A 27,497-nucleotide genomic window follows, 5' to 3' on the forward strand; every position below is an offset into this window, starting at 1 on the left:
CACGTGATTAGGCCATGCTAAGCCACACATAGATGAGGCCGGCTGAGCCACCAGGCTGCCATTGCCACATGTAACAAAACACGCATAGCAAAGTTACTAGGTCATACTAACTAAAAACCCGAAGAATTAGACCACCTCAATAGACGTGAGGGCAAAGCGAGAGTATGCTACGAGCCGTTGAGACCACATGAACCTGGGCCCCAAAGGGCCATGCTGCTACTCGTGAAAAGCTGGGCAGTTATATACACGAGGCCGCTAAAGCCACGCAAAGATTAGGTGACGCAGAACAACGCAACTAATTCATAGCACGAGTTATGCAAACTGAGCTATCGACAGATAGATAGAGCATGGCAACCACCAGAAGTTGCATAGGAATTTACCTGAATTATTACTGCAGAGCTTGCTGATCTTCAAGGAAGGTCTTTAAGTCAGGTCTTATGTAAGACTCGAATCCAGAGGAAGACCATCTTCCTAGGATCTTGATAGCTGCTGTAGGAATGCCGCGTTCGGCTGCTGTAGTAGCTGCTCCAATCGTAAATGAGTGTCCGGTATACAGGACAAGCAGAGAAAGGCAACCTTTTATCAGCAGAATTCGTAGAGGATTTAGCGAAGCCTTTGAGCAGTAATCGAACAGAAGAAGCAGTGAAAATGAATCGGAAATTCGGGAATAAAACATTTTGTATAAAATTGAATGCCGACGAGCAATCTGGGAATTTAGGAAATTTTTAAATTGCGATTTTCTAAATTAAAAACAAGAAACGAGCAAACAGTGGTAACCAGGATAGGAAAAGCAAAACATTTAGAAAGAAGACCAAGCAGAAGTGTAAGCTTTGAAAGTTGAAGGAGCAACTCCTTTAGACATGTATTGTCTAGCTGATCGTCTAATTTAACATAGTTGCTGATAGGGGAGGGCAGGGTGTTGGTTCCGTATTGGCTGAAGGGCAAAGCCGTCTGAAAATGAAAGCGGAAAAGTGCATCAGCAATAACGTTGCATTGCCCGGGTATATGAGCAGCTTTAATGATGACCTGCCTTTATTTATTATGGCAACAGTGGCTTCATTATCACAAAACAGCAAAATGCATTTCCTTGACCACGCTGAACCCCAGATTACGCTGGCTACAACTAAAGGATAAATCTCGTAGAGCACAGAAGACACGGAACCTGATTTTTTCTTAAGAAATTTGTTTGGCCATTTCTCTGTGAAGCATTGCTCTTGAAAAAACCCACTGAAGCCAATAGATGGGGGCGGCATTGGTAAATAGATGTAGGTCTGTGGATAAAAAAAGTAAGATAAAGGAGGCAGATTTGGCTGAAAAGGACTTAAGGTACTCGTAAAATAGAGTTCCCCCATATCTTTGACTGAAGTCCACCATCATAGTTAGATAAAGATCTAGCTCTTCCCTTCTCTCAGGGTAAGTTTGACACAGAATGTTTCTGTAAATACTGAATGCAATGACGAATTCGCCAAACGAGAGATTATGTTGTAAACGGGGGTCGGAAGTTTTTAGAAGTACTGCCACGTCACCAAAGTCTTCCATTTTCCTGTTTGCAGAAGATGAAGGAAGCAGTAAGGTAGCAAGATCAATGTTCTTACCTTGGATGAAAGAATGTTTGAGGTTAGTCATTTTGAATTGTAGGACTTTGACTGTTTTGGAGAGACTTTGAACAGCAGAAATGAGTGGAAATTCATGTCAGTGGATTTGATGATTTGAGGTGAAGATGGTGCCCTGGAAGGTTGTGATGTTCTTTTTTCAGGAACGGGTGAAGAAGATTTAGTCGTTCTTTTCCTTCAGGTCTGTTTTGTCTTTATTGTCGATGTCGATGCTTTTGGAGTCATATGGGTAGAAACAGGGGGATTGCCCAGTGTGTTATGGGCGAGAGAAAGTAGATCTTCTCTTGAGAGACCTTGGCTAATTGGTATGCCAGTGTCTTCGAGAACTTTAGACATACTTTCCAAAGACCACTGAGCCCATGGAGTAGTCCGACACTGTATACGCGAACTTCGGCGAGCGGTAATAGAAGATGGCAGGACGATTTCATAATAATCACAAAGATTGTGCGAGTCTTGAGACATATTCGGTTGGCAATAGAACGCGAGCAACTGAATGAAGCGTTCAGCATCTGCAAACTCAGACAAGTGTAAGCACAGGTCCTTTATACTTCTATTATTAGAACATGATTGGACAATTGAGAAGGTAATAAGTGACACTAACAATTGAGTCTTCCCGGCAAAACAGATGAACACTTCTGGATGTCTATATGTGTCCACAGTAGTGTAAAAAGTAACACTGAAGCAGTGTTAAAGTTAATGAGGTCATTAAGAGTGTAAATGAGTGATGTTTGACCATTATGTTAACATGCAGAATCACCAAAGAAGAAAATTACAATTTTTTATAACTTGCCATTATAGTGGTCAGTGTTTACTGTAATGGAGCTTGACCCTTAACTTTTTAATATTACATTTTATTTGGTTGCTTTAACTGAATCATAAGAGCCATGCTTTAGCAAAGAGCAAAAGTCATTATTACCAAAATAATACAAGTCAGAATGTAAAACTTAATGCACTATAATGAGAAGAGAATGAATCAGTGTTTTAATATGATCATTATGTTTTAGATGTAATATACTTCTGCTTTCCATTTGACTCACAGAAAGATTTAAAATCTTACACAATTACTGTCAGAATTACTTACTCTGTATTTACAATCGAGTGACGTGACATTCAGCCAAGTATGATGACCCATACTCAGAATTCGTGCTCTGCATTTAACCCATCCGAAGTGCACACACACAGAGCAGTGAACACGCACACACACTGTGAACACACACCCGGAGCAGTGGGCAGCCATTTATCCTGCGGCGCCCGGGGAGCAGTTGGGGGTTCATTGCCTTGCTCAAGTCGTGGTATTGAAGGTGGAGAGAGAACCGAACATGCCCTCCCCCCACCCACAATTCCTGCCGGCCCGAGACTCGAACTCACAACCCTTCGATTGTGAGTCCGACTCTCTAACCATTAGGCCAAGACTTCCCCATCATAGATTTTTATGATTTTACTGACATTTTCATATACATTATCCCTTTGTAATGTAAGGGGTTTGCCTGTGTGATTAAAGGTGGAAATTAAATGCATTAAAAATATACTTAAAGTGCATTTGTACATTTGTATCCACAAAATGCTTATTTGAAGTGCATTAGAATATAATACTAAAAGAGCTGTTACCTGTAGCCGAAGAACCGCTTCTCAATATCATTAACTCGTCGTTATCTTTAGGTCACGTCCCAAAACCATTCAAGCTGGCGGTTATCAAGCCTCTTATTAAGAAACCAAAACTAGATCCTAGTGTACTGGCAAATTATAGGCCTATTTCAAATCTTCCATTTATGTCTAAAATTTTAGAAAAAGTTGTGTCTGCTCAATTGAGCACCTTCCTGCATAAAAATGATCTGTATGAAGAATTTCAGTCAGGTTTTAGGCCCCACCATAGCACAGAAACTGCACTTGTTAAAATTACAAATGACCTGCTTCTTGCGTCAGATCAAGGCTGCATCTCATTTCTAGTCTTACTTGATCTTAGTGCTGCGTTCGACACCATAGATCATGACATACTCATAGATCGATTACAAAACTATACAGGTATTCAAGGGCAGGCTCTAAGATGGTTTAGATCCTACCTGTCCGATCGCTACCATTTTGTTTACTTAAATGGGGTGTCATCTCATTTATCAAAAGTAAAATATGGAGTGCCACAAGGATCCATCCTAGGTCCCCTTCTATTTTTAATATACATGTTGCCCCTTGGTAATATTATTAGAAAATACGGAATTAGCTTCCACTGTTATGCTGATGATACTCAGCTATATATTTCAACGAGACCAGATGAACCTTCCCAATTACCTAAGCTAACAGAGTGTGTTAAAAATGTAAAAGATTGGATGACAAATAATTTTCTCCAATTAAATTCGGATAAGACAGAGATATTAATTATTGGACCAAAAAACACCACACAGAATCTTGTAGATTACAATCTGCAACTAGACGGATGTACTGTTACTTCCTCTACAGTCAGAAATCTGGGTGTTATATTGGACAGCAATTTGTCTTTTGAAAATCATATTTCCAATGTTACAAAAACCGCATTCTTCCATCTTAGAAACATTGCCAAGCTACGAAACATGTTATCTGTTTCTGATGCAGAAAAGCTAGTTCATGCTTTCATGACCTCTAGACTGGACTATTGTAATGGACTTCTAGGTGGTTGTCCTGCTTCGTCAATAAACAAGCTACAGGTCGTCCAAAATGCAGCAGCTAGAGTCCTTACCAGGTCAAGAAAATATGATCATATTACCCCTATTTTACAGTCTCTGCACTGGCTACCTATTAAGTTCCGTATCAGTTACAAATTATCATTACTTACCTATAAGGCCCTAAATGGTTTAGCTCCTGCGTACCTAACTAGCCTTCTACCACACTACAACCCATCACGCACCCTAAGGTCACAAAACGCTGAACTTTTGGTAGTTCCTAGGATAGCAAAGTCCACTAAAGGAGGTAGAGCTTTTTCACATTTGGCTCCCAAACTCTGGAATAGCCTTCCTGATAATGTTCGGGGTTCAGACACACTCTCTCTGTTTAAATCTAGATTAAAAACGCATCTCTTTCGCCAAGCATTCGAATAATGTATCTCTTAAATTGTGAGTGTAGTTGCATCTGCATTTTTATTCTTTAGCTTGGGTTAAACTAATTTTACTTTGTTGGATCAGCAGCTATGCTAATGATGTCTCTATTTTGTTTCTATGTTTTGCCACGGGATTTACATCCCGTGGTAACTAGGATTTACACAAGCTCCAGTCTGGATCCAGAACACCTGAGAAGAGATGATGCTGACCCTCAGAGGACCCCAGATGATCCTAACCTTGAATCAACAAACAGAACTAACAATTATTGCTACATGTGTGACTGCATCATATAATTACTATTAATTAATAATATTGATCGTTCATCATCTAGCTGACTACGTCTTGTATTATTATTATTATTATTTTTATTTTTCTAAAATCTTGTCAAACGTGCACAAACTACTAGCTACTACTAAATATTGTAGAAACATAATTTTCTGTAAAGTTGCTTTGTAACGATTTGTATTGTAAAAAGCGCTATACAAATAAACTTGAATTGAATTGAATTGAATTGAATAGAATATATTAAACTGCATTTTAATATATTTCTAAAAATCAAGCTAATAAATGTATGCTTATTTGAGCTATTGAGTCATATTCTTAGCACAAGCATTCAAGTGAAGTGTTAATGCATTTTTTAAACTCATTTTAATGTTACTTTTACTTAAAGTATATTTTATGTGTACTTTGTGTAAGAAGATAGCAAAATGATTTAGGTTTTATAGGGTTTAATGTATAAGTACTTTATAACAATGTGTAGGCCCACTTCAATATGTTTAAAATATTTCCATGTGCTTCAATCTGATTTTCAAAAGTAAAATATTTTGACAAACATTTCTTTATATATACCACATTAATTCACCACAGCAAAAATACATTATAGTTAGGGGTGCACATAAGTGGTTCACTGATGCTCTACAGTCGGCAGCGTTAACTGCCGGTAACCCAAATAAAAGCTTGCTGATTTTCAGTTTGCAAATAATAATAATAATAATAATAGCATTTTACTTTTAAGTTTACTATAAAATTATTGCATTTGTATTTAATACTTTTTATTTTATATTAATAAATTAAAAATAAATTGCATGCAATAATTTTGTCACTATTATTAATATTATTATATTTTTTATATAGTTTTATTATATTTGATGGGTGACATTATGTGCAGTGTAAGGATCGAACCAGAGGTTCTCATATAAAAACGTATGTGCACCCCTGATTATAACTATATTTGCCATATTTTATAGTGTGTTCTAAGTGTCTAAGTGTATTCTTACAATCTATAAACTTTTAATGTATTATAAAAAATACATTAAAAAAATGTCAACTATGATTAATTAATTCTAAGAATTCTAATGTTTAAGCAAATTAAAATGCATATATTCAAACACTGATGCAAAACCAATAATCATTGGTTAATTTTACAGATTTTCTTTTTCAGTTCTGACATCTGTCCTGAACAAGAACATTATTATAAGAGACTCACAGACTCATGATCAAGTCAAGCCAGTAACTTATTGTCTGGCTCATCTGATTCTCTCATCTGATGTTCATGATGAATCATTCACAGATCAACAGTAAATTTAATCATTCAGAAGGTCAGTATGACTGCTGAGAGTCTCAGTGTGAACAAACCTCATCTTTCCATCAGTCCAACTCAACTGACTCATTTCAGAGAATAAAGAGTCAAACAGTCAAACTCATATTTGAGTGATTGTGTTCCTCTCAGAATAGAGCAGCTCCATCAGCAGATGTTCAGCGTCCTCACAGGAGCTTCATGATACAGTAAAACTACACAGAGTCAACACACTGGGAACCAACAGTGATCTGTTTCAGTGTTTGAGCTTCACAATTTGGCTACACAGTCACAGTGTCATCATTTCCTTCATCTGCAGGTGTTTTCATGATTTAATGAGTGACATTTGATTATAAAATATGAGCTTGAGTTCTGGAGCCTCATTTATAAAGATGCACATAGAATTTTCTGAAATTATCTATGAGTGATTCATAAAACCAAATAAATAAATAAATAAAAAAGCACACAATTATTATTAATTCTTATTATTTTTATTTAATTTTTTGTTTTTTTTTAATACAAGCACAATATGATTGAATTAAACACATCAGCCTACAAAATGTTCAGAAATATGACTTTATGGTTCAGAAGAAGTTATTAAAAGTTTTTATTATTATTATAATTTTTTTATATATATTGAATTATTTTGATGGTATGTATGTGTACAGAGTTTCATACTAATGCTCTTTTGAACAGATACAAATATTTTCACATAATTTCTCATCATTTATGTCTTTGAAAATCTCAATTTGTTTCTCACTTTTGGGATGAATCCTCCGTTATTTAGGATATATAGTTTTATTGCTGAAATTTGATTAAATAATATCCAGTAGAGTTAAAAACAGCTGTTCTGTTTTATTTATTAGATTTGATTGTGCTTTTATTTTTACTTTTGTACATATTAATCAGATTAATATTAATCTAATATATCTCTGAACAAAACCACCAGACGATCATTAAACACCCCAAGATCTGAATATTTAACTCTTAAAAATATGTTTAGAAAGCAGATGATCTTTAATATTATTAGTTTTTTTTAATAATCAGTAAAATAAAGACTCATTATAAAGACTTTATAAAGCTCATTATAAACTTAAAGTATGAAAACTTTTATTGTTTTGTAGAACATGAACCGATCTGAGTCTGACAGCTGTCCGTTCTGTGTTTGAAAAGCATTTACATACAGAGACACTTTGCATGAGAGTGTTTATAGAGCTGTGAGTTTTACACTTCATGACTGAGAGCAGAACAGAACACAATCTTCATCATCACACAAGACACAACAACAACAATGAACAACATCATCATCCTCATCTGGACTCTGACGCTCTGCATTCAGGGTAAATATCTTATAATAAATCAAACTATACTACAACATCTCATATTCTATGCACTAGTATGATTAGTTAATCAAAATGTTAACTAAAATGTCTCATTTCAGAGATCTGGGGACAAATGACAGTGACTCAGAATCCAGAAATAAAATCCATCAATCAAGGAGAAACTGTTACGATCAGCTGTAAAACCAGTCAGACACTTACTAGCTGTAGTAACTGTGTGTCTTGGTATCAGCAGAAACCTGGAGATGCTCCTAAACTCCTCATATATGCTATATCAACCCGATACACTGGAACTCCTTCTAGATTCAGTGGCAGTGGATCTGGCACTGATTTCTCTCTGACGATCAGTGGAGTCCAGACTGAAGATACAGGAGATTATTACTGTCAGAGTGCACACTATATGAGTAGCTGGGTGTTCACACAGTGATAAAGAGTCGTACAAAAACCTCCGTCAGTCAGAGTCACAGTGACTGCACTGATACAGTTGAGAGACACTGCAGCTGCTGATGAGAGGATCACAAACAAGTAACAAACTTAATTGTAATTTAATTAATTATTTTATAAATGTTATAATAAAATAATTTAAGTGGATTATAATTGTACACTCTATACAGCAGATGGACGTGCAACACTCTTTGATCAATGCTTTTTCATCACATTTATATTTGGTGGCCTTAACTGCTAATGTTCCTAACCTTACATGTATCCCACCTCAGTAGCAGCAGACGTGTTTTGCAAGAAACTATGAACACAATAAGTACATTGTACCTATTTTCTGATGCAAGTACATAGTAGTTAAAACCATATAATATAAAGTGGAACCAGAGGAACTATCATTCAACTGTCAGAAATTATCTGATGTAAGAGAGAACAGATGAGAAAGAAAAAAATCAAAACACTGTCCTAGAAATTGATTTATCGTTCCAAGTTCTTTCAAATTTATTTATTTATTTATTTATTATTTGAATCCATAACACCAACTTAAACTATGAATGCTGGGAGCACCTGGACAAACACTACATGCATGTTCCTCTGTTAGCTCTCCTGCTTCCCAGCGTGCTTTGCTGAGGGTCAGGACACTACTGCGGCTGTAGCGGCCGTCCTGCTCGCTCTCTGCGCTGGTCACAACCCCCTCGGTGACCTCTGAGCCGTCCAGTGTCCAGCTCACCAGCGCCCCCTGTGGAGAGTAAGAGCTGAGCAGGCAGAGCAGTGCGGCTGAGTCTCCAGAGATCTGCAGAGAAGAGGGCGGCAGCAGAGACACTGAGGGCTTCACTGTGGGACCAGCTGCAGGAGACAAACACAACACATTCACAAACACAGAGAAAACACACTGCAGCTCCAGCACTCTTCTGCCCTGCAGCGTTCAAAGCATTTCAACAGGACTTTCAGCAGCAGACATGATGAGTTCATTCATCTTATTCAACATCACTACAGCTGATATATACACAATATACAAACTAAATACAATCACTAAATATATTTAATTGAAACCTCATAAAATGAAACAATGTACATGAATGCTGACACTGTACAAAGACACTGAACGCTTTAATTCCATTATAGTATCAAATCTCACCATAAAGTTTTTACATTGTCTTACTTGAATTTAAAATGTTCTTACACTATTATATATATATATATATATATATATATATATATATATAGATAGATATAATTTTACATTTAAGTTTCAAACTGCTATTTTATGACTATATCTCACACCAAATGCAAATTATTTTAGAAGAATAGAAAAATAAAAATTAATAAAACTTTCCAAAACATTAACATATTTAGTATTGGAGCACAGCATGAGCAAAAAAGATTCAAAATCATTGACTAAACTAAAAGAAGTAACTTTATTAACAGTCTCATCTTTTTATTAACAGTCTCATCATTTTTTTATCATGTATAATATCTATAATAAAATAGGAACTTTATATGAACAGTGTGAACATTAATGAAATTAAATCAGTAAATAAAATGAACTGATAAAACTCAAAGTGAGACACATTATGGAAATGTGTTTGGACAATATTTGTTTGCTGAGTATTTAATTCCGTTCTTTTAAAGGTGCCATCTGTCATATCTGGCAAAAAAAAATCAAGTCATACTCCACATTCCATACAAGATGGGGGCAGTATGCCTCAATAAAGTGAATTGGTCTACTCTAGAGTAACAAACTAGAAACGGCATAGTCTCTATGCTCCGCCACTACCTTCACAACAACACTAGAGCATAGCTGAAGCCTATAAGACAGCGGTTCTCAATTGCAGTCCTCGCGCCCCACTGCTCTGCACATTTTGAACGTTTCTCTTAGAGCTTCAGACATTTGTTCTATTCGAACATAAGTGCCCTGCGAAGTGGACATCACAGGATATTCAGCCATGATTCCAGTTCGAAGTGAACGTAGCTATATGTTCCAATCAAAGTGCATTGAAGTCTGCAAGACGTGTATTTAAATTGTATTGATTTACAGAGGTATATGATGTCACAGTTTTCCATGTTTAAAGACGCTGCACAGCACAAATCAGTGAATGAATGTTTCGATGTGAGGTAAACTTCAACAGATTTCCCCTGCTCAGAGAGTAGGGAGCAATGAACATTTGAAAAACAGTTCATGCACGGAGTTCATTTCTAACGAGCTGATTATCTGAATCAGGTGTGTTAACAAAGAGAAACGTGCAAAATATGCAGAGCAGTGGGGCGCGAGGACTGGAATTGAGAACCGCTGCTATTAGAGGACGTTTTGCCTCCAGAGGAACGTTGGGTTATGTCAAGTGATTTTGAAACATGGCATCTTCAAGCTACTCCCCTTCACCTTTACAAGTGAATATGTTCATATTCGTTTTGTTCATATTACATTGAGTTGTATATACACATTATTTGAATTAAATTAATTTGACAGACAGCATTCTGTCAACATCATTGGTCAACATCAGACAGCTGATGTTGACCAAGCTAGCGCCAACCAACGTAACCAGAGCTGCCAACTCTCAAGCATTCACCGTGAGACACACGCAATTAACTCTTTTCACACGCTTTCACGCCACACATCAATTTTCTCACGTACAGAAAAACCACGAAGCAAAGAGGACACGGAGACCAACAGACTAGACAGAGCAGGTTACTTATGATATAAAAAAATGGGTAAGTTATAGCTAGCTAATTATCAAACGCAGCTACGGTTAGCCATAGCTAACATTAGCACGTTTATAGAACAGCCTTCGATACATTTCTATGTTATAACTTCCTGAAAAAAAAATACACAAACATATAAAACAAACTTCTAGCGAAATACTAACAGCATCTAACTTACCAATCCAAAAGATATGTTGCAAGTTCGGTGTCGAACCTCATTTCTTTCAGGTCCATCAGTTGTCTCCAGCGATTGAAAGCAGTGCCGATGTTTACTCTGGTTCGGCTCCTTTTCTTATCGGATTTGATTTGTGATTCCGAGCGCGGTTGTTTCCCTGTAGCGGGTGCTGGTCTCTTGCCAAGGGCTTAAGTCAGCCTTCCGCTCTCTTCCCTGAACTGAAATGAGGTAGTGGGCTGTACTTTCCACATGATTGACATCAGGTTCAGGTACGCCCACAAGCCGTGCGAGTTATTCGTGTATTGCAGGTTGGCTGGTGGTTATGTTGCCCGCATACCGCCTCCCATGGCCGAAACTGGTATTACGACACCTGTCGGGCCGGGGCTAGTAATGCTACTGCTAATTAAGGTTGATATCTCTGCAGCACTATAACTTTACATTTTTTTAATGACATCATCGCCCTTATTTCTTCTCATACTTTTGATGCGTATATGTCATTTTTTGAATATTTTTAGCTCAATTTTTGCACATGGCACCTTTAAAGCTTTAAATGTGACAATAAAATAAATTAATCATTAAAATCTATACATTAATAATTTTGTACAAGACTTAACAAGCACCAGTTTAGTTCCTCCACCGAATGTGTACCACAGTGATACAATCTAATGAAACACTCGTACAAAAACCTCTAATCCACTCGAGTGAACACACACTCCAGCTGAGAGAGACACACTTCAACACACAGACATTTAGTTTAAAACATGCTTTTCAAAAAGTAAGAACAAATAAAATGATTTTCAAAATGTTTGTTATTAACCGAAGAACAATTTATTTTCATAATCAGTTTCATAATCGTTTATTCATCTAATTTAAGATAGACTTTGACTTTAAATCCTATGTGTCTATCAATCTCTAACTGTCTGCTGATTTTTTACTTTCTAAAGAAATATACAGTAATTGATGAACTGTGGCCTCTGAGGTGACCTTTCACCTCTTTTATAATAGATGTTAGAGTTTATCATGAAGATGCTTCTGTTCTTCATATGCAACTCAATCATAAAATTTCACAAAATAACCTGCATTTTCAAACAAAAGAATCAAAACACAATTGTTCATATATACTTTAAATATATACTGTACAGGCTGTTGTGAATCCCAGGCTCTAATTGGAGCAAAAGAACAACAGAACTTCACATGAATAAGCTGTAATCTATCTCAGTCTTTAACAGAATGTTTTCTGTCCATTTGATAATTTCAGGCCCACATGAGGATTCATGATAGACGTACAGTCAGTCCTGATACTTTATGAACAGTCTTATGTTTCTTGCTTTTATAACAGTGGTGGCAGCTGATCTAATGTAATATGTAATGATATATTCTGTAACTCTAGTACAGGGCTATTCGAATGCAGCCCACCAATCATCTTCATCCGGCCCATGAGAAGAGTCGTGCAAATCGCACATATTCCTTGAATTGTGTTTGCAATAATTAAGTTAGTTTGTCCAAAAGGTGGTAACACTGGCCCAGGTCTGTCGGGAAAAAAAAGGAAGAGACGCAGTGTTGCCAAGTCTGCAGTTTTCCTGTGGAATTGTGCTACTTTAACAATGTTGCAGCAGGTTGTTTTTCATGTCCAAGGGTTAAAGCAGTTGGGGCAGAGCTGACTGCTACCAACCACGTCCATCGGTGGCGGATAATGGACATTCCTTCAGATATGAAGATAAGCTACGAAATAAGCTGGGGGCTCCGTGCAGGGGTCCCCAGACGAATAAGTAGTCGTGGACCAACAGCGGAGGTCTATCAGGTATGGAGGGACTAGTTGAGTGGCATCACTAGATCCGTTGCAAAAACTCCATTTATGCCAATGATATTTCTCGACATGGCGAGTACAATCCGCCATTAAATAAGACTGCTGCCTCCACTGCTCTGTGGGTAGTCTTCCGTGAGCATTTCGTTTCCTCAAGACAAGGCCGCGTTGGGGACACGCGAGAGGCAGGCTCAACAGACAGAGACCTGGCAGCCCCCTGCAACTCCACCGTCCATCTGGTTGTCTAGAGTTTATCTCCTGCCACTAGATATTGGATTCTGGAGTGAAGCTGTGGAGATAGGGTTTGCGCACCTCTCTCTTCACATTAATCCACTCTCTGCGTATGCTATCACTTCACCGTACAAGTCCTTCGGCGATAGGGTAAATGTGACGGAGGCAGGTCTTGGATCAGACTGGCAGCCTTTAGCATGAGCCCTGCACGGAGGCGGCACAAGAGTGATGGTCGTTGTGTGGATGGGTTGGAACAGCGTCCACCTTCGGTAGCTTCTTGTGTGACTGAGCAGCCCTCTTCAGGGTCCGCACTGCTCACCCCCAATTGGGGGGAGGGTCTAGAAAAGGTGACCCAAACATTGCCTGTTCCCTACACTCCTGGGCGGCCCACCGCTGTCGTCAAGGCATCCCATTACGCGGTCGAAAATATCAATCGAAACTATTAATTTTGGCTACATGGAACGTACGCACACTTCTTGATGTGCAGATTGGAACTGACCGACCACGCAGGCGCACTGCCCTGGTTGCGAGTGAGCTTAACAAATACAACATTGACATTGCAGCTTAGAGTGAGACCCGACTCGCAGGAGAGGACTCGCTAATAGAAGTCGGGCAAGGATACACCTTCTTTTGGAAGGGCCTTCCAGAAGATGCCCGCCGTCTATATGGAGTAGGTTTCGCCATTAAAAGCAGACTGCTACAGAACATCCCTGAGTCTCCTGTGGGAATCAGTGAGCGGCTGATGACTTGGCGCATTCCCCTTGCGAAGGGTCGCTATGCAACCTTGATAAGCACTTATGCACCAACTCTGGATGCTGAAGAAAGCATCAAAGATGGCTTTTACGAGTCTCTTGACGGAGCTCTTCACAAAGTTCCTCACACTGATAAACTTATGCTTTTGGGAGACTTCAATGCCAGAGTTGGCACCAGCAACATGCTCTGGCCTGGGGTAATCGGGAAACATGGTTTAGTTAACATGAACAGGAACGGCCTGCGACTCCTCTCCCTCTGCTCTGAGCATAAACTGGTCATAACCAACACAACTTTCCAAATGAAAAATAAATACAAAGCATCATGGATGCACCCCAGATCAAAACACTGGCACCTACTGGACTACATTATAACCCGGCAACAAGATCTACATGAAATCTCCATCACCCGAGCAATGCGTGGGGCGGAGTGCTGGACAGACCATCGGCTGATCAGATCCAAGATACACCTAAAGGTCCGACCTCAACACGCCAGGCAACAACCCTCATGACGGCTCAACAGTCGAGCTTTAAAATATCCTGACATCACTGCATCGTACCGTCGCTGCTTGGCTAGTAACCTTTCCTCCACTATTACTCATCCCCTACGCAATACAGCTGAAAGTGTATGGGCTAACCTTAGCTCAGTTATACAAGAAGCCGCTTCCGATACAATTGGTTTCACCTCTAAACGTCACCAGGACTGGTTTGACGACAGCTCCCTTGAAATACTCAACCTTCTGGAGGAGAAGCGTAAAGCCCTATCTGCCCACCTCTCCAATCCACAATCTCCCTCTCTACGCTCACACTGGAATAAGATCCGTGCTGAGGTGCAACGACGGCTTCGCATAATGGAGAATGACTGGTGGCTCAGGAAAGCCCATGAAATTCAAGGTTATGCGGACACCAACAACTCTCAAGCTTTTTACGATGCAATAAAATCACTATATGGACCCCAAAAACGCAGAATCACCCCTATCAGATCTGCAGACGGCACAATTCTGTACAAGGACAAACAAGAAATTCTTGAGCGTTGGGCTGAACATTTTAACACCCTCCTTAACCAATACAATCCGACTGAACCCACTGTCCTGCAGCACCTTCCACAGCTCCCACCTGTGCATGAGCTAGATGACCCTCCCAGATTCTCAGAAGTCCTGGCAGCAGTACGAAGTCTCAAGGACAATAAGTCTGCTGGTCCTGATGGAATCCCTGCAGAGGCTCTAAAGAAAGGCGGGTATCTGCTCACCAAAAATCTCCACCAACTTATCCAGATAATATGGGCACAAAAAGCTGTTCCACAAGGCTGGAAAGACTCTCACATTGTTACTATCCACAAGAAAAAGGGGGACAAGTCTGCGGCAGGACATGTGGCTCTCGGATTGGGCTTTATAGCCACCTTCAATGGCACCGCCGACAGCAGCGGCTGCCTCAACACTCCAACAATGCATCCTAGAAGTGACGTCATCTTCGAAATCGATGGACTGCATAAGATGACTGCTGAGAGTCTCAGTGTGAACAAACCTCATCTCTCCATCAGTCCAACTCAACTGACTCATTTCAGAGAATAAAGAGTCAAACAGTCAAACTCATATTTGAGTGATTGTGTTCCTCTCAGAATAGAGCAGCTCCATCAGCAGATGTTCAGCGTCCTCACAGGAGCTTCATGATACAGTAAAACTACACAGAGTCAACACACAGAGAACCAACAGTGATCTGTTTCATTTTTTGAGCTATGGAATTTGAATACACACTCTTGTGTCAGAATTTCCTTCATCTGCAGATGTTTTCATGATTCACTGAGTGACATTTGATTATAAAATATGAGCTTGAGTTCTGGGGCCTCATTTATAAAGATGTATATAGAATTTCTGAAATGTCCCTACAAAAAATGTATAAAACCATCTGCAAAAAATGTTACTAAATCCAATAATCTTTATAAATCTCAGTTCATTTTAAATTAAAGCAAAATGTAAACAAACACATTATCCTGCAGAACAGCCACAGACAGGTTCAACATTCATCACCATGAACAAGAAAAACCAAACATGTATTTATTTAGGAAATCATTTCTTTCTTTCTTTCTTTCTTTCTTTCTTTCTTTCTTTCATAAATCCCAATTTATTTCTTACTTTTAGATGTATTTTATGAGGCCCATGACCTTCGAAGATTCATCCAAAAACCTCTGTCAGTCAGAGTCACAGTGACTGCACTGATACAGCTGAGAGACACTGCAGCTGCTCTATAACACAATCACACACACAACACTGATCAACACAATCACACACACAACACTGAGCAACACAATCACACACAACACTGATCGACACAATCAGACACAATACTGATCGACACAATCACACACACACAACACTGATCAACACAATCACACACACAACACTGATCGACACAATCACACACACACAACACTGATCAACACAATCACACACACACACACAACACTGATCGACACAATCACACACACACACACAACACTGATCGACACAATCACACACACACACACACAACACTGATCGACACAATCACACACACAAAACACTGATCAACACAATCACACAACACTGATCAACACAATCACACACAACACTGATCAACACAATCACACACACACAACACTGATCGACACAATCACACACAACACTGATCAACACGGTCACACACACAACACTGATCAACACAATCACACACAACACTGATCGACACAATCACACACACAAAACACTGATCAACACAATCACACAACACTGATCAACACAATCACACACACAACACTGATCAACACAAACACACACAACACTGATCGACACAATCACACACAACACTGATCAACACAATCACACACACACAACACTGATCAACACAATCACACACACAAAACATTGATCAACACAATCACACAACACAGATCAACACAATCACACACACAACACTGATCGACACAATCACACACAACACTGATCAACACAATCACACACACAACACTGATCAACACAATCACACACACAAAACACTGATCAACACAATCACACAACACTGATCAACACAATCACACACACAACACTGATCGACACAATCACACACAACACTGATCGACACAATCACACACAACACTGATCAACACAATCACACACACACACACACACACACACAACACTGATCAACACAATCACACAAAACACTGATCAACACAATCACACACACACACACACACACACACACACACAACACTGATAAACAAAATCACACACCACACTGATCAACACAATCACACACAACACTGTTCGACACAATCACACACACAACACTGATCGACACAATCACACAAACACAACACTGATCGACACAATCACACACACAACACTGGAACACAATCACATACACACAAGACTGATCAACACAATCACATACACAACACTGCTCAACACAGTCACATACACAACGCTGCTCAACACAGTCACACACAACACTGATCGACACAATCACACACAATACTGATCAACACAATCACACACAACACTGATCGACACAATCACAAACAACACTGATCGACACAATCACACACACAACACTGATCGACACAATCACACACAACACTGATTGACACAATCACACACAACACTGATCGACACAATCACACACAACATTGATCGACACAATCACACACACAACACTGATCGACACAATCACACACAACACTGATTGACACAATCACACACAACACTGATCGACACAATCACACACAACATTGATCGACACAATCACACACAACATTGATCGACACAATCACACACAATACTGATCGACACAATCACACACACACACACACACACACACAACACTGATCAACACAATCACACAAAACACTGATCAACACAATCACACACACACACGACACTCATAAACACAATCACACACACAACACTGATCGACACAATCACACAACACTGATCGACACAATCACATGCAACACTGATCAACACAATAACACACAACACTGATCAACACAATCACACACAACACTGATCGACACAATGGGCCCTATTTTAACGATCTGAAACGCAAGTGTCAAGTAACTTTGCGGGCGGGTCTCGGCGCTGTTGCTATTTTCTCGGCGGGATAAACGGCTCTTGCGCCAGGCGCAAATCAAAAATGGGTTGGTCTGAAGTAGCTTCATTATTCATAGGTGTGGTTTGGGCGTTACGTGAAATAAACCAATCAGAGCATCATCTCACATTCCCTTTAAGAGCAGGCGCACTTGTTCTAAATCGGATTCCTATTATAATGGCGGATTTGCCAGACGCGCGCCAGGAGCGGTTCACAGCCAAGGAGAGTAACGCTCTCGTCAGGGACGTTGGGGATGGAGAAACCCACCCAAAATAACTTCGGTTAAAAAGGCGTATTATAATTTGGGTAAATGTGTAAGCTAGATGTATGCTTTTATAATAAATTGTCTATCTATCTATCTATCTATCTATCTATCTATCTATCTATCTATCTATCTATCTATCTATCGTAATAATGTATGATTTGCTAAAATGATAACTGCTGCTTCTGTGTAGATGAGAGAATCGTGCACGTTGTGCAAACGCTACATTGATTATGGCCAAGCATGCGCCCTTAAAATAGCATATGAATAACATGTGCAACGCGCCACTGACTTTAAACTATTTTTTCTAGGTTAGTGGCGCAATTGTTTTCTAAACCTGCAAAATAGTATGAAGGAACGTTTGCGCCGGAACACGCCTCCTTTTTTGCGCTGAACCGCCCAGGGAGCGCAAGTTCATTCCCTAGTTTAGCGACGTGCTTCTGTGGAGGGAAAAGCGCGCTTTGCCCGGGTGCAAAATAGGAATGACACATGCGTCGGTGTACAAAGTCAATTGCGCTGGGTGCAAGATAGGGCCCAATCACACACAACACTGATCGACACAATCACACACACACACAACACTGATCAATACAATCACACAAAACACTGATCAACACAATTACACACACACAACACTGATAAACACAATCACACACACAACACCTATCGACACAATCGCACACAAAACTGATAGACACAATCACACACACAACACTGATCAACACAATCATACACACAACACTGATCGACACAATCACACACAACACTGATCAAGACACACACACACACACACACACACACATACACACAACACTGATCAATACAATCACACAAACACAACACTGATCAACGCAATCACACACAAGACTTATAACAAAATAGTATAACTACTAACAGAAATCTTCTATTTCTTAAGAGAATGAGTCATTATTTTAATATGATCATCATGTTTTAAATGTAATAAATGATTCAAATCAAATTGAACAGACTGCATTCATTCACTTCTGCTGTCTGGACATGATGCTTTTCCATTCCAGTTTTGACTGTTTTAACATTTTCTTATTCTCTTCTTTTTTTTTTTTTTTATTAAACTATAATATTTTTGTACAGAAGAATTAATAAGACAGACTTACCGAGCACCAGTTTAGTTCCTCCACTGAAAGTCCACCACCGTGATACAATCTAATGAAACACTCGTACAAAAACCTCTATTCCACGTGAGTGAACACAAACTCCAGCAGAGAGAGAAACACTTCAACACACTGAGAGTAGAAACACTTCAGCTGCTGATGAAAATTAGGGGGCTTTCACACTGGCAGTTTAGTGCAGAACGGGGCACAGTTCGCATGAAATATCGCTAACGAATGCTGTCATTGGACCCTGGCACGCACTGGGGTACCGAACCCGAGACTACCTGGAGAAGGTGGTCTGAGTTCTGTTGCTCCCGAACTGTGGAACGGTTCACGTAAATGTGCAAGCAACACGGACTTGGGCGCGCACTTGTTCAGGAAGTAAAGTATCCCGTGCATGCGTAACACTGTCAATATCATTGTTAAATAATTAAAATTAATGATATCAAAATTAAATAATTACAATTAATTATTATGCTGTGCATAATAGCACCAAAAAAAAATAAAAAATACAACTATGCTCAGTCGCGTTGTGTCCTGTGTAATATCTGGAGTGTCAACTGAGATAACTGAAGAAGAAATCAGGGTTAATGCCAGAGTTGTGCGAGCAACGAGAGTTAACGTTTACTTTTCACAGGAGATGGTGTTAAGGGGCCTAGCCTATCTGTATTGTTGACTTTAGAGGAAGACAAAATCCCTGAAAGAATCAGAATTGGGTATGTCAGCTACATAGTAAGGCCGTATATCCCTCCCCCAATGAGATGCTTTAAATGCCAACGTTAGAAATCATAAACTGTTCTGCTCAAGCATGTAGCCGAACAGAGAGAACTAAGATAATTGCAAAAGTGGCAGGAAAGTACTTGGAAATGGAAGATATGTCAGTAGAGATCATTAATACAACACTTATAACAGGGATATCAGATTCACAATCAATATGTGGTGGTGGAGATTAATGCTACTAACCATTCTACAGTGGAATGCGAGGAGTCTAATTACAAATCGACAAGAACTAAAACAGCATATTCAGGAGCAATCAGTAAACCTAACATTATTTGCATTCAGGAATCCTGGCTAAAACCCTCACATGAATTTACATTGTATGGCTATACAGCAGTGCGTAAGGATAGAACCCTTGCTATGGGTGGCGGAGTGGTCACCTTTATTCAACATGGTATTAACTATAGAGCTATCAACAGTAGTGAAGTGCTTGAGATAATTATAATTAAGGCATGGGTCAACAAAACAAAAACTAGAATAATAAACTTTTGCCCCGTTTCCACCGCAGGAACTTTACCCAGGAACTAGGGACTTTGGCCTGATACTCGGTGTGTTTCCACCGCAGGAACCAGGAACTAAATAAAGTTCCGGGTAAAAAAATGCCCCTCAGAAAGTCCCTGCTGACGAGGTGGTACTTTTTCAAAGTTCTGGAACTTTCGGGGGTGGGACTTGGCCACTAAACATCCTGATTGGTTGAGTTCACGCAGCATTGATTGAGTTCAACCACCATTTATTCGGATCATGTTCAAAATATTACTGTTTTATTGTGTCATGAAATGTAATTTTAAAAGTATTTCAGGCGAGAATGTAGTTGTTTAAAACTCAAATCTGTGGTTTATTTATAAAGACAGCGCCTATTTAAAAATGTGTTTCGCCTATCTCAGAGACGGTCAGCTCCACATGACCAGCGGGAGCTCAGTGATAATCTATCCGCCGAGAAGCAGCCTCACCTCGGCTAGACCTTCTGATGTGTGCCGCTGGCTCTGATGTCTCTTTAGTGGTTAAACATAAAATATAATTCGTTTTGGGTAAATCTAACAGGTTATCTTTGGTCTGTATTCAATTTATCTATATGTTAAAATGAAAATAAAAAAGGCAAATCTATATAATATTTCGTTTCATTGTAATGGCTGTATATATACACATATCCCTGAACTAAGTACATTTCTGCAGCTGTTATTATGCTTAAATGAAAACGAAAGGAGGCAGTGGTATTTGATATCCTATTTCGTTTTATTGAAAATATACAAAGAGGAAAATAGCAGTAGCCATGGTCAGCTGACTGAAGTTATCAAGTACGCTGCTGTTTGCAGATTTACTGGACTTGCGTCGTCGCGGACATCACACTCCCGATTCGAATGCACAAAGTCTGAACTACAGAGAATGCACGTCCAAAATCAGCGTACTTTGTATTGAGAAACGCGCGCAGACCTACGTCACAGTATATTTGCCTAATCTTCCCTGTACTTTACACCGCGGTGGAAACGCAGAAAGCAACAGGTCTGGGGGGAAAAGTTTCTGGGAAAAAAAGTTCCTGGTACAAATGTTCCGGGTAATTTCGGTGGAAACGCGGCATTTTATAATCCTTGTCAAAAAATAACTAGGAACATGTTGGAGAGTGTATTTGATGTGGAAAACTCCAAAGTGTAATGATCGATCACAGGAAACGAGAGATCCAGAAGCAGTGTGTTTAATGGGTAATCCAACAATCAGTATCCGAACAGGCAAGAGGTAATAACCATGTAATCAGTCCAGAAACAAAACAAACAAGAAACTAGGAACTAGAAAACACGAGGGAACACGAGAAAACCAGGCGACGAAAAACAAGGACTCCATGAAAACAGAATGATAAAGACTGGTATATATGGACAGGATAATGAAGGAAGTGGAGACAGTTGAGTGCAATAACAGGTGTGCAATTAACTGTGATGAAGGGAAAAGGCTTTGTGGGAAATGTAGTGCCTGCAGTGGGGTGCCTATGGGGAAGTGAGACCACTAGTTGACACACAGGGAAACACAGACCAGACACCGTGACATTACTCCCTCCTCTACAGAGCAGCTACCAGATGCTCCATCGAACACAAAACAAACCAAGGAACACAGCGACCAGGAGGGAGGTGGACTGGTGGAGGATAAGGGGGAGGAACGGAGGGCCAGGTCCATAGCAGGAAACAGAGACAGGAAGTGAAAAAAACAAAACAACAACCACAAGGAGACCAGGAGGGAGAAGGACCAGCGGAGAAGCAGGGGGAGGGACGGAGGGCCAGGTCCATAAAGAAAAAAAAAACAAAAAAAAAAAACACAAGGCCAGGAGGGAACAGAAAGTTCAGGGGCCCAGGGCCGAGCCGACAGGGCAGGTATCCAGGGTGGATCAGGTGGTACTGGAGCCGTGTGGTCGAGACAGTACCCCACCAGGGTGGCGCAGAAGACCACCACAGCTGTGCGGTCGAGACAGAAGCCCACCAGGGCGGCGCAGAATACCACCACAGCCGTGCGGTCGAGACAGGAGCCCACCAGGGCGGCACAGAAGACCACCACAGCCGTGCGGTCGAGACAGCAGCCCACCAGGGCGGCGCCGAAGACCACCACAGTGGGATCGATGGCACAGGAGAGCAAGTCGGGTTAGGTAAGTCTGAAATAGAGAACATGAACAGGTTAAGGGTGGCCTCCGTGGCCCTGAGGAGATGGTAGATGGTCTCCATGGCCATGACAGGACAGGCGGTGAGTTCCTGGATGGCCTCTGTGGCCACGTCAGGATAAGTCAAGCGCTCAGGGAGTTCGGCTGAGATGTGACTCGGCTCTGGAAGTTCTGCAGAGACGTGGAGAGGCTCTGGTAGTTCCGCAGAGATGTGGAGAGGCTCTGGTAGCTCAGCAGAGACGTGGAGAGGCTATGGTAGTTCAGCAGAGACGTGGAGAGGCTCTGGTAGTTCAGCAGAGACGTGAAGAGGCTATTGTAGATCCGTAGTGTTTTGACTGGATTCAGGAAGATCAACGGTGGTTTGACTCTGCTCATGAAGATCAACGGTGACTTGCCCTTGCTCTTGAAGATCAACGGTGACTTGCCTTTGCTCAGGAAGAACACTGGGGACTTGACTTTGCCCATGAAGATCAACGGTGTCTTGACTTTGCCCATGAAGATCAACGGTGACTTGACTTGACTCCTGAGGTCTAACTGAGGAACAGTAGTGCTTAATTCATGAGTGTTAATGGTGACTTGACCTGACTCGACTCTGGAGGGTCAACGGGGACCTGACTCGTCTCTGAAGGGTCAACGGGGACCTGACTTGGCTCTGGAGGGTCAACGGGGACCTGACTCGGCTCTGGAGGGTCAAGGTTCAACGGGGACCTGACTCGGCTCTGGAGGGTCAACGGGGACCTGACTCGACTCTGGAGGGTCAACGGGGACCTGACTCGACTCGGGAGGGTCAACTGTGGCTGTCATCTTGTGCAGAGGTGCCGGGCCGGCGGCCATCTTGTGCAATGGCTCTGGGCCGGTGGCCATCTTGTGCAGTGGTGTTGGGCCGGCGGCCAACTTGCGATGTGGTGCTGGGCCGGCGGCCATATTGCGCAGTGGCGCTGGACTGGCGGCCATCTTGTGCAGTGGCGCTCGGCTGGCGACCACCTTGTACTGTGGCGCTGGGCTGGCGGCCATCTTGTGCAGTGGTGCTGGGCTGGCGACCACCTTGTGCTGTGGCACTGGACTGATGTTCATATTGTGCAGTGGCGCTGGGCTGGCGGTCCTCCTGTCTGGAGACCCCGGTCTAGAGTCGGCCATCCCACCTGGAGAGACAGGTTTGGCTGGGGTATCCCACTGAGACCGATGTTGCAGGTACAGTATGAACCCCCAAAAATCAAAGATCTCCATCTAATCCATCTCCCGCTCAGGCACAGGGTTGTCTAGGCAGGCGTTAAAAAAGTCTTTCAAGGCCACATCATTATATCCCAATCCTACCGCCAGGGTCCAGAATTGTTGTGCCACACCACCCACCTCATTCCCATTTTGACGGAGGGTGGTTAATTTTAGGAATCTCCCCCTCCGCTCCTCCATGCTGGCTGGGGAACGGACATGAAATCCCACACCGCTGGATCTGGGTGTGATGGAGTCCTTCTGTAATGATCAATCACAGAAAACGAGAGATCCAGAAGCAGTGTGTTTAATGGGTAATACAAAAATCAGTATCCAAACAGGCAAGTAGGTCATAACCATATAATCAGTCCAGAAACAAAACAAACAAGAAACTAGGAACTAGAAAACACGAGGGAACACGAGAAAACCAGGTGACGGAAAACAAAAACTCCATGAAAACAGAATGAGAAAGACTGGTATATATGGACAGGATAATGAAGGAAGTGGAGACAGCTGAGTGCAATAACAGGTGTGCAATTAACCGTGATGAAGGGACAAGGCTTTGTGGGAAATGTAGTGCCTGCAGTGGGGTGCCTATGGGGAAGTGAGACCACTAGTGGACACCCAGGGAAACACAGACCAGACAACGTGACACAAAGTTATAGTATGTGGAGATTTTAATGCATATAATACCCTGTGGGGATGTGCTAGAACAGATAGAGATGGGTATATCATTGAGGAGTTTATGGACGATAATCAGTTAGTGTGTCTAAATGATGGAATAGGTACTAGGTATGACGTAGCTCATGGTGTATAATCTGCAATCGATCTTACTTTTGTGTTTCAACAACTAGCAGGTACTTGCACATGGGATGTGAGCAGTGACAATGCAATGGGTAGTGATCATTATCCTATCTGGGTTAAAATAAGGAGTCAAAATATTAGTTTTGAAGAAAATTGGATTTCAAGATGGCGAATGAAAAGGGCCAATTGAGGGCTGTATAATTTCAAAACAATCAGCAAATTAATTGATGTCATGCCAAATTTGAGTGACGACATTGAGGAGTTGAAAGATATGATTTTTAACATAATACACAAGTCAGCAGAGGAATCAATAGGTAAAACATTTGGAGCAAAGAAGAATAAAATGGTACCATGGTGGTCTGATGAGTGTAGAGAGGCTGTTAAAAACAGGATTAAAGCATTTAAAAGTGTTAAATCTAATCATTCATTTTATAATTTATTGGAGTATAAAAGAGCAGAGGCTAAAGCCAAAAGAATTATAAGAGAAGCTAAAAGGAAATATTGGAGATATTTCTGTAGTAATATTGGGACAGGAATAAAAATTTATGATATATGGGGAATGATCAGAAAGGTGGGTGGCATAAGAAGGGACTTTTCACTACCAGTATTAAGAGATAATGGCACTTAGGCAGTAACCAGTAGAGAAAAAGCTGAGATGCTTGCAAAATCCATTGTAAGGATACATAGCTCACATAACCTCTCCAGTGAAGAGCTAGCTATAAGAATGAGGATCATTGAAGAAAATAAAAATATTCTGGGGATAAAAGTGGTGGGGGAGAGCTCACTAGATGCAGATTTCACACTGTTTGAACTAAAAAAGCATTGATAGGTGTTAAAAATACCTCACCAGGGAGAGATGGGATATGCTATAAAATGATCAAATAATTATCTGATGTGGTAAAAAATGTAATAATGGTTTTATATAACAAAATTTGGGAGCGAGGAAAACTGCCTACTGGGTGGAAACACTCAGTAATAGTCCCTATAGGGAAACCAGGAAAGGATAAAATGAATGTCAAAAGTTATAGACCAATAGTGTTAACGTCTAACCTATGTAAACTCATGGAGAGGATGATTACTAAAAGTTTAGTGTACAAATTAGAAAGCAGAGGGCGGATTACACCATATCAGAGTGGATTCCGTAATGGAAGAACAACTATGGATCCGGTAGTCTGCCTGGAGAATGACATACGTAAAGCACACGTTAACAAATAATCTGTTTTGGCAACCTTTTTTTGTTATAGAGAAGGCTTATGACATGCTGTGGAAAGAAGGACTTTTAATTAAGTTGAATACAATGGAAATAGGAGGTAAAATGTTCAACTGGATCAAAGATTTTTTAAAGATAATAGAGGTCAGGATAGGGTCAGAGTCATCAAGCACATACAAAATAGAAAATGGCATCCCACAAGGTAGTGTATGCAGTCCAATTCTTTTTAATATAATGATTAATGATGTGTTTGATGGAGTGAACCAAAGGATAAACAGGACATTATATGCAGATGATGGAGCGTTGTAGGTAAGGGGCCGTAATATTGACAATTTACAGCAAAGGATGCAAACAGCATTTAATCAGGTTGGAAAATGGTCATTTGACTGGGGGTTCCACCTCTCAGTGGAAAAAAAAAATGCAATTCATCTGTTTTTCTAAGAAAAGGGTAGTACCCACAATAGATCTTAAGATAAATGGACAATCTCTCAAACAGGTTAATGACTTAAGATATCTTGGTGTGTGGTTTGATAGTAAACTTACTTTTAAAAATCATGTTCAGAAAATGGTAGACAAATGTAAGAAAGCAATCAATCTTTTGAAGTGTCTTTCTGGGTACAGCTGGGTGGCGTCAGGATCTTCTTTGAAAATAATTTATATTGCAATAATCCGATCAGTGTTTGACTATGGATTTACAGTATACAAAACAGCAGCAAAAACTGCATTAGCTGAACTGGACAAGGTGCAGGCCAAAGCTCTCCGACTGTGTAGTGGAGCCTTCCGAATCACCCATCCCAGCCCTGCAGGTAGAAGTAGGGGAGATGCTTTTAAATCTTAGGAGGTTAAAACTTTCTTTAGCATATTGGGTAAATTTACAAGGGCATGAAACTACACATCCTACAAAACTGGTGTTAGAAGAATGCTGGTAATATGATCGCACTGTGAATAGCAGTTTTGGATGGAATAGCAATAAAGAGGCAGATGACATGGGAATCAGTACTATACCTTGCAGCAAAAATGTTAACTTGAGCACAATTCCACCTCGGTTTTTCAGCTATCATGTAGTGAATCTGGAAGCTAAAAATATAATCAAGACAGGAATGTATCAAAGTGTACAGCAGTATCTAGAAGTAATGCATAATGACTCAGTACAAATATTTACAGATGCACCCAAAGAACCAGCAGGTAAAACGGGGGTGACTGAATACATTCCTAAATGTAATGTTACACTACAAAAAAGAACCTCAAACCAACTATCAATCTTCTCTGCAGAGATGATAGCCATCATAATGGCACTACAGTGGGTAGAAGAAGTGAAACCAAATAAATCTGTTATTCATTCGGACTCTATGTCTTCCCTAACTAGCATCCAGACTTGGAAATCTGCATGCTGACAGGATCTTTTAGATGAAGTTCATCAGATGATTTTCAGGATAAATCAACAGAAGCTAATATAACAGTTCACTTGGGTTCCAGCACACACAGATATTGAGGGTAATGAGAGGGCAGACGAGTTGGCAAAATAAGCATTTAAAGCAGAACAAGTAGAAGTACAGGTTCCACTCAGCAAATCAGAATTGAAAACAATAATTAAAGAAGGTATTCATAAACTCTGGCAAGATAAATGGTATAGAGGGAAAAATGTTTTAAT

General features: G+C 40.5%; 1 protein-coding gene and 2 gene segments (V, D, J or C); 2 read left to right on the forward strand and 1 right to left on the reverse strand.

The window, feature by feature from the left end:
• Positions 1-27,497, reverse strand: part of LOC132125468 (uncharacterized) — a 1,183,551-nt gene that overhangs the window by 134,761 nt on the left and 1,021,293 nt on the right. The gene's annotated exons all lie outside the window — the stretch shown is intronic.
• LOC132125478 (immunoglobulin kappa variable 3-11-like) overlaps positions 1-27,497 on the forward strand; it is a 100,202-nt gene that overhangs the window by 32,789 nt on the left and 39,916 nt on the right.
• On the forward strand, positions 7,524-8,021 carry LOC132125488 (immunoglobulin kappa variable 3-15-like). The segment is given in 2 exon segments: positions 7,524-7,594; positions 7,696-8,021. Coding segments are annotated over 2 exon segments (375 nt in total).

The sequence above is a fragment of the Carassius carassius genome, chromosome 43, assembly GCF_963082965.1.
Source record: "Carassius carassius chromosome 43, fCarCar2.1, whole genome shotgun sequence".
In the NCBI taxonomy this organism is placed as follows: Eukaryota; Metazoa; Chordata; class Actinopteri; order Cypriniformes; family Cyprinidae; genus Carassius; species Carassius carassius.